Raw genomic sequence first — 8,578 nt, 5'->3', positions numbered from 1 at the left:
GCTATCTATTTGCTAGCTATTAGCTATCTATTCGTTAACTAATAGCTATCTATTAGCTATCTATTCGCTAGCTAGCTAGCTAGCTTTCTATCTATGTGAGTTACTTCCGGGTTGAGTGAACGCTGGTGCGTGTGGCTGCCGCTACTCACCCACAGAAAAACTGATCGTGTGACTGTAAAGTGACCTTGAGAGTTTTGAAATGTATTATTATTATTATTATTATTATTATTATTATTATTATTATTATTATTATTATTATTATTATTATTACGTGCTCCAAATTTCAAGTTGGGGCAAACGAAAAATCAACACATGAAGCAAAGAATAACCCAAAAAGTGGAGTGGCCGGTGGGGGGCGGGGCGTGGGCGGGGCGTGGAGGGGGTCAAAGGTGCTCATTTGCCAACGTCTTCGTCAATGACGAGACTGTCGGAGACGTCGCTTCCGTCGTCCGGATTGATGAGGGCGGGGTCGAAGGCTGCCGACTCTCGGTTGTCGTCTACCGGCGTGACTGCACGCGCACACACACACACACACACACACACACACACACACACACACAAACACACGCACACACACACAGTGAGTAAAAAGTGTGTGTGTATCCAAGTGAAATGAAAAATCATTTTGGGTGATGTGAGGACCTCCCCGAAACTTTAACTTGAGATGCATATATGGACCCTCTAGAAGCCTTTAGACTGAAAAACTTGTGAGGACCAAAAGGCCAAAAGGTCCTCACTTGTCAAAAATGTCCTCACTGCCTATGTTATAAAATGTAAGGGGTCCTCACAAGACCAGTCATACAAACACACGCGTACACACACACACACAAATTGTCAAAGTTGAGGATCCATTTCTGATGAAATGTGTGTTTGCCCCCACGCCGTCACTTTTCAGGAGTGGGACATTGCCAGCCAGTTAATTTGTTTTTTTTGGGGGGGGGCGATTGGCTTATGAACTTAATTGGTTCCCAGACAGCGTGTAAGGTGAAAAGTGTGTATCCCAAAAATGAATTTCCCATAGGAAACCATTAACATGAGAATGAACCGTTCCCAGGTTCCCATAAAAGATCATTTTCTAAATCGGAATAAATTATTCAGATTTCGAAATCTTTGTTCAAGTAATTTCAAAACGTTCAAACATTTAAAGCAAAAAAAAAAAAAAAGATTGATTGAATAAAGCAAATGTTTGATTTGCAAACAAAAATCTGTATTTTTGTTGTTGTTGAAAGTTGCACGCCCCGGGTGTCCGGGCAGACGTTATTTCAGACACTGCAATCAGTGTGGTATGTGTGAGATTCCCTGTAAGAATGGGCCATGCCCCCCCGCACCCCGCGGGCCACCACCCTGCCAATGTCACGTCCCAACCGAGCGTCGTCGCGGCGGTCGCGGGCCGCCCCCGCACCGCCGCGCCGCCATTGCGCCAAAAAGCGATTCAATCCGGCCGGTGAAAAGTAGCCTGTCACTTGACAAGGTTAGCTTGGGATGAAATGGCGCTCATTAAAACGATACTAGCGCAAAATGGCCCTGAACACTTTGCTGGGGGGCGGGGCGGAGGGCGGGGCGGGGGGCGTGTACGCATATGTGTGTGTGTGTGTGTGTGTGTGTGTTTCTCATCATCATCTTAGCCACTTAATGATCCGGAAAATTCAGTCAAAGGGCAAACGGGCGGACGGAAGGACGGGCACGCCCCCCCCCCCCTCCCACCCAACAACCGCTCCCACTGATGTTGACCCGGCGAACTTTTGGACCCGCTTTTTGGATTTGTTTGTTTGTTTGTTTTTGGGATCGCCCATCACGCCGTGACTCGTTTTTCAGGAATTTCCGTGGTGCACGCAATGGACGCCAAATAATAATAATCATCATCATCATCATAATAATAATAATAATAATATTGGATTGGATATTGACAGATAGATAGCTAATAGACAGCTAATAGATAGCAAATACAGCTATCTGGCTGGCTGGCTAGCAAGCTATCTGGCTAACGATCTATCACTTATTGAAAGTTGCTGATAAATGAAATATATTATTATTATTATTATTATTATTATTATTATTATTATTATTATTAATATTACTATTCTGTGACTGTAAAGTCCAATTGAGAGTTTTGAAAGGCGCATAGAAATTAAATGTATTATTATTATTATTATATTATTATCTATTCGCTATGTAAATATGCTATCGATTAGCTATCTATCGAGCTAGCTATCTATTAGTTATCTGTTCGCTCGCTAATCTTACGATCTAGCTGGCTAGCTAGATAGCTATTTAGCTGGCTACCTTGTTGTATATGTATTTGATATCTACTTGCTAACTAGCTATCTAGCTGGCTACCTAACTAGCTATGTATTTGCTATCTATATGCTATATCAATTAGCTAACTAGCTATTAGGTATCTGGCTTTCTAACTGGCTATCTATTATCTATCTAACTGGCTATTAGCCAGCTAGCTAACTTTAACTTATTATTATTATTATTATTATAAAAGCCGTCGGCTTCTGCTAAAGACACCCCCTTGTCCCCCTCGTCTGCGATAACCCCCCCCCCCCCAGGCCCGTTGGCGGCCATGACGCCGCCACAGACAGAAGTATAAGATCATAAAAAATGTAAACAACTGGTTCATCAAAATGACGGCCTAATTGAGAGCCATGTGCACTTTGGTCGGCTAAAGGCTAACTGCTAACTGCTAACTTTAACGCACACGCTCCGCTTGTAAGGTTTCACAAGCTAATCAAGTGGACGCGACCTTTTGCCCCCGTATTGTTAAGCAATCTGTCCCTTGCGGCGAGACGGTTTCGGGGGTGTCGGGGGTGTCGGGGGTCTCGGGGGTCTCGGGGGTGGGCGTCCGCTTCGTGCTAATGTGGACCGGCACGCGGCCCATCGACTCCCCAAATGGGCCGTCCGTCTCGGGACACGCCTCGGTGGACCGTCAATAATTGGCTCCTGCGCTGAACTAAGTGTTTATCGGGGGGAGGAGGGAGGGTCAACGCTAGAAAAATGCCAAAGTAAAGCACACGTGCGCACGCTCGCAAAGGGGGCGAGGGGGCTAAATATCGGCGGCCTCCAAATCGGCTTTAATGGCAACTTTTGGGATGGACAAAGTCAAAATCCCCAATTCGAGCAACGGAGCAACCCCCCCCCCCCCCTCCCGGCGCTTCAGATGACCCCCCTTTCAAATGATGTGAAAAAAAATACACGATATCAAATATTTGTTGTATTGATATGTCTTGATTGATATGTGCACAGTAGTGACGGGGAATTGCGTCTCTTTTCAGAGAGCCGCTTCTTTTGGCTCGGCTCACTAAAAAGATCCGGCTCTTTTGGCTCACAAAATGCTCCTCAGTTTTTTTTGTTGTTGCTTAAATTAGTAACTACCAAAAATCATGTAAAATGATGTGAAAAAAGAATTACTCATGTAAAAAAATACACTATATCAAATATTTTTATGGCTTGATTTATATGTGCACAGTAGTGATGAGAATTTGGGCTCCTTTCAGAGAGTTGCTTATTTTGGCTCGGCGCACTAAAAAGATTCGGCTCTTTTGTCTCCCAAATGCCTCCTAAGTTTGTTTGTTTTTTTGTTGCTTAAATTAATTAAATACCAAAAATACTCCTTCACAAACTGCCTTGCTCCAGAATCAAAACAATGGCTTCAAAAAAGATGCTTTCTTGTGACTCATCCAGTTATGAATAGGATTCAAATCGTTCTGAAGAGGAAAACATAAATGTTTGCCATCGATTAAAGAAATCCTTCCGTATCAATTCCAGCCGTTTGGACTCCAATGTAGCGCCCAAAAAAATGCACAAGATGGCGCCCAAGCTCCGTTGGAAATGGGCTGATTTGTCTGCTGGGAATTTGCATCAACTCGTATCAAATAGTAGTCTTGGTGCAACACACAACGATTCACCATGGCGTTATTGATGTCGTTTTCCTTCTAATTGCGCCATCAACACAGTGATTTCAGAGGACAAAAAAGTACCCAAAATGCATTGTGTGTCGCTTTCTCGATCAGGGGCGTTCCTTCCGTGACGTCATGCCTGGAAAGATAAAATCTAGCTATATGCGCTGGAATCTGCGTCAAATACGCTCAGTAGAAGTCAATTGAAGTCATTTGGCAAATTCTGGACGCAACCTGTCCGTCCGGAGGTGTCGCTTGTCCTTTAAAGAGTAATGCCAACATTCCTAAAGTGACATAAAAATATGTCTCAAAAGGAGAAAAAGATTGAGGGTGACTGTTTATGGATTGAGGGGGTGTCGTTGCGGGTCCATCGATCGCCCGGCGTGTCATTTGCATGGAAATGCGGCGTCGAGCCGACACCCGCATAAGCGATGGCGGCCGATATCGACTCTGCGGCGGCCATCGATCCCAAAAAGTTCCGCTGGATAACTTGACAAAGTCTTTGCAAGGACGGGGGGCAACAAGGAACAGCGAGAAAGATTCAAGATTCGTGGTGGGGGGGGGGGGGGGGGTTGATGGACTGCGCCGTCACCTCCCCGCTCTGCGATTTACGATGGCGGGGCCGCTGCAGTAAACGGGCGGGGGGGCGGAGTATTTCACACGGAGCTGCCTTTTATGAAGAACAGCGTCGCGACCCTCCGTGACGGATGGACAAAGACGCTTGACAAGCTTCATCATTGTTTGTAAATCTTAACGGTTCCCGCTCACTAACTCCGCAAGGCAATTTTGCGGAGACTGCGGAATGGAGGGAGGGGGCGGGGAAAGGACAGGGGGCGGGGCTCCTGAAGGTTATTTGGATGGCTGTATTTGGACAAGTGATTAGCCGTCGCTTCGAAGGTCCCCATAAATCTGTTGAGGCCCCGTTGGTGGGATGATACGCATATAGTCCCTAACCCAAAAAGTCACCAACCCTAACCATTATAGTCCCTAACCGTAACCCAAAAAGTCCCTAACCCTAAGCCTCACCAACCCTAACCCTAACCATTATAGTCCCGAACCGTAACCCAAAAAGTCACTAACCCTAACGGCATACAAACTATTTTTCGGATGGCGCCACAAAAGTAGCTGCCTTTCCAGCAGCTCCTGTATTTTGTTTTTCTACTTCTTCCTTTCCTCTCCCTTTCATCACTTTACTGCTGTGAAATGTCCATTTGTCCACTGTGAGACCAATAAAGGCTAATCCAATCCAATCCAATAGTTTGAAGGCCTCCTCGGTGCCTTTGTGGCATCTGAAGAGCCTCCATTCCAGTTGCTCCAAAACGCCGCCGTGTTGTCGGAAGAAAGTGTGTGTGGCGTTTTCAACAAGATGATGTCGTTTTTCAAATCCCCAGAATGAACTCTTCTTTTTTTTTGTTTGGCGTCTTTTCATCTTTTTGGTGTTGCGGTTCTTTAAAAGCGGAAGGCGCGGCGACCAATCACTCACTGGAAGTCGCGGAATAGGAGCAGCCGGCGACCTCGCCGTCGTCCAGCTGGAAGAAGGCGGAGCCCGCCGGGCCTTGGGGGAGGAACCCGGGGTACTGCAGGAAAGCGTTGCCGCCGGGTACCTGCGCCATCACAAAAAAACAAACCACGTCAGAGCGAGTGGACGCTGGATCGGTCGCTGGATCGGTCGCCGCCGCTGCTTTTTTCAATTTGACGCGAAGCAATTTGGCAGCCGGCGCCAATAACCATCCGTCAAGCGCCGCCTAGCTGACAGCGTTATAAACGGTTATCGAAGCCATGCGCGGCTCTTTTTTAAGCTAATGTAGCCTGCCTTACAAAGTCATTTTTGTGTTACTCGTTAGCGTTAGCAATTATGCTATCGCCTGCCGTTTAAAATTGATGTTAAATGAATGACTAGAGGGAAAAAAATCTGCATGTAGTCTGAATATTTCTTGATTTATTCAGCTAGCTAGCTAGATATTTGCTAGCTATTTGCTATCTAGCTAGCTGGCAGGCTCTCTCGATGAACTATATAGCTATGTAGCTGGCTAACAATTTGCTATATAGCTATCTATTAGCTATCTATATGCCATCTAACTAGCTGGCTGGCTATCTATTAGCTCTCTATTAGCTATCTCGCTAGCTGGCTGGCTATCTATTAGCTATCTATCCAGCTGGCTGACTGTCTATTACATATGTATTAGCTGGCTAGTTGGCTGGATATATATCGGCTATCTAGCTGGCTATCTGTCCAGCTAGCTATCTATTAGCTGGCTGTCTATTATAATAATAATACTAATAATCCGTTTCATTTATAATCGCCTTTCAAAACTCTCAAGTTCACTTTACAGTGACAGGAGAAGTTTTTATGTGAGTGAGCAGCGACAGCCACACGCGCCAGCATTCACTCAACCCGGAAGTAACTCAAATAGATAGAAAGCTAGCTCATAGATAGCTAGCACGGCCTTCACTCAACCCGGATGTAATTCAGATAGAAAGCAAGCTAGCTAACAGACAGCTAATAGATAGCTAAGTAACTCGGATAGAAAGCTAGCTAATAGATAGCTAACAGATAGCTAACTAGGCCTTCACTCAACCCGGATGTAACTCAGATAGAAAGCTAGCTAGCTAATTGACAGCTAATAGATAGCTAAATAAATCTGTTGGCTATCTATTAGCGGGCTGGCTGGCTATCTATTGGCTAGCTAGCTTTTTCTTTATTTGGCTTTTGAGCGCCTGAATTGAAATGAGCTGCAGGTGACAGCTGGGCTCAATCGGCCATCCATCACGTAGCGGGATGGCTAAATTATGATAAGGAGTGCTAAGCGACGAGCGTTAATGGCGCCCCGAGTGCGCGTCGAGGCGGAGCGGCGCTTTCCCGCGTCGACGCGCAATCCCATTAACCTTTGCAATTCAAGCAGCGGCGCGGCGCTTCAAGTGCCGAGCGTGCCGTGACCCCGACGTGATTGGGGCGTGCGTACGGGGGGGGGGGGGCAGCACACTGGTGCGACAAACTGCTACTATCACGCAGGCACATATTCTTTATCCTCCGTCAAAACAGATGATTGTAACAGAGGCTTTTTGAGTGTGTTGCACAACTAATTTTGTCTGGTGATGGATTGATGCGATTGATTGAAATCAATACATTTGATTTGAAGCTAATGATGCTTTTTAAACATAAAATCTCAAATAGCTGACTTTTTTTTGCGATCTTCAATGTGACTTTAAAAATGAATTTATGTGGCATCATTTGAGTTTTCAGGGGGGTCAATAATCTATCAATAACTCAAAAAGATAGAAAGCTAGCTAGCTAGCTATTATCTAAATAGCTAGCTAGCTATTAGAGTCAGGAAAAGTATTAGCTATCTGTCTAGTATTAGCTTTTTAGCTATTCATTAGCTAGCTAGCTTTTTATCTATTTGAGTTACTTCCGGGTTGAGTGGACGCTGGCGCGTGTGGCTGCCACTGCTCACCCACAGAAAAACTGATCCTGTGACTGTGAAGTGACCTTGAGAATTTTGAAAAACTTAAAAATCAAATGCATGATTATATTATTATTGGCTGGCTGGCTATCTTCCTAGCTATGTATTAGCTAGGGAGCTATCTGGCTGGCTAGCTATGTAGCTAGCTATCTATTGGCTATCTATTAGCTGGCTGGCTATCTATTATCTGTGTAGCTGTCTAGCTGGCTGGCTATCTAGCCAGCCAGCTATTAGATTAGTATTAGCTAGCTAACTAGCTTTCTATCTATTTGAGTCACTTCCAGGTTGAGTGAACGCTGGCGTGTGTGGCTGCCGCTGCTCACCCACAGAAAAACTGATCCTGTGACTGTAAAGTGACCTTGAGAGTTTTGAAAAAAAACTCAAATGTATTATATGATTAAACGGGTGGCTAGCTGGCTGGCTATCTAGCTATCTATATATTAGCTATGTAGCTACCTGGCTGGCTAGCTATCTAGCTAGCTGTCTATTGGTTATCTATTAGCTGGCGGGCTGGCTGGCTATCTATTAGCTGTGTAGCTGTCTAGCTGGCTGGCTATCTAGCCAGCTATCTATTAGCTTACTATTAGCTAGCTATCTGTGCAGTCTCGTTTGTTGGTTAAAAAGGAAGATTGGCGACGACGGCGCTCGCCTGGTACGCTTGGTAGTTGTACGCGTTGCAGTAGTAGGCCGAGTTGCAGGCGTGCTGGTACAGATGCTGGTAGAGGTTCTCCGACTGCGACTGGGCTTCGGCCTGGAGCTCGCCAAGATGGCTGCCGCCCGCCACGGACACGCCGCTCGCTTGTTGGACTCCCCCTCCGCCTGGATCATCATCATCATCATCATCATCATCATCATACATTTAATTTTCACTTTACATGCACCAACTAGCTCGCTGGCTAGCTATCTATTAGTTATCTATTAGCCAAAAAAAGCACAACGTGAGAGGGTCATCCATCTATTAGCTGTCTAACTATCTAGATAGCTAGCTGGCTATTAGTTATCTATCAGCAAGCTAGCTAACTTGATGTATTTGAGTTATTCCCAGTTGAAAGGAGTCACCATTGTTGGCTACCTAGCAAGCTATCTATTTGCGATCTATTAGCTGTCTAACTAGCTAGCTTGCTATCTATCTATTAGTTATCTATTAGCTAGCTAGCTAACTTGATCTATTTGAGTTATTCACCGTTGCTGGCTACCTAGCGAGCGATCTTT

General features: G+C 45.3%; 1 protein-coding gene across 1 annotated transcript in view; it reads right to left on the bottom strand.

Moving 5' to 3' along the window:
* Positions 1-354: 354 nt before the first annotated feature.
* Positions 355-8,578, bottom strand: part of dmrt1 (doublesex and mab-3 related transcription factor 1) — a 13,416-nt gene continuing 5,192 nt past the window's right edge. The window contains exons 3-5 of the mRNA XM_088995577.1: positions 8,016-8,185; positions 5,386-5,506; positions 355-509 (exon numbers count right to left, since the gene is read on the bottom strand). Of these exons, the coding sequence (XP_088851703.1) occupies positions 394-509; positions 5,386-5,506; positions 8,016-8,185 (407 nt within the window). The 3' untranslated portion in view covers positions 355-393. The remainder of the gene's footprint in view (positions 510-5,385; positions 5,507-8,015; positions 8,186-8,578) is intronic.

Source organism: Hippocampus bargibanti, linkage group LG04, assembly GCF_051943395.1.
Source record: "Hippocampus bargibanti isolate YZ-2025 linkage group LG04, ASM5194339v1, whole genome shotgun sequence".
Taxonomy (NCBI): domain Eukaryota; kingdom Metazoa; phylum Chordata; class Actinopteri; order Syngnathiformes; family Syngnathidae; genus Hippocampus; species Hippocampus bargibanti.
This window is presented reverse-complemented; position numbering and strand designations above follow the sequence as displayed.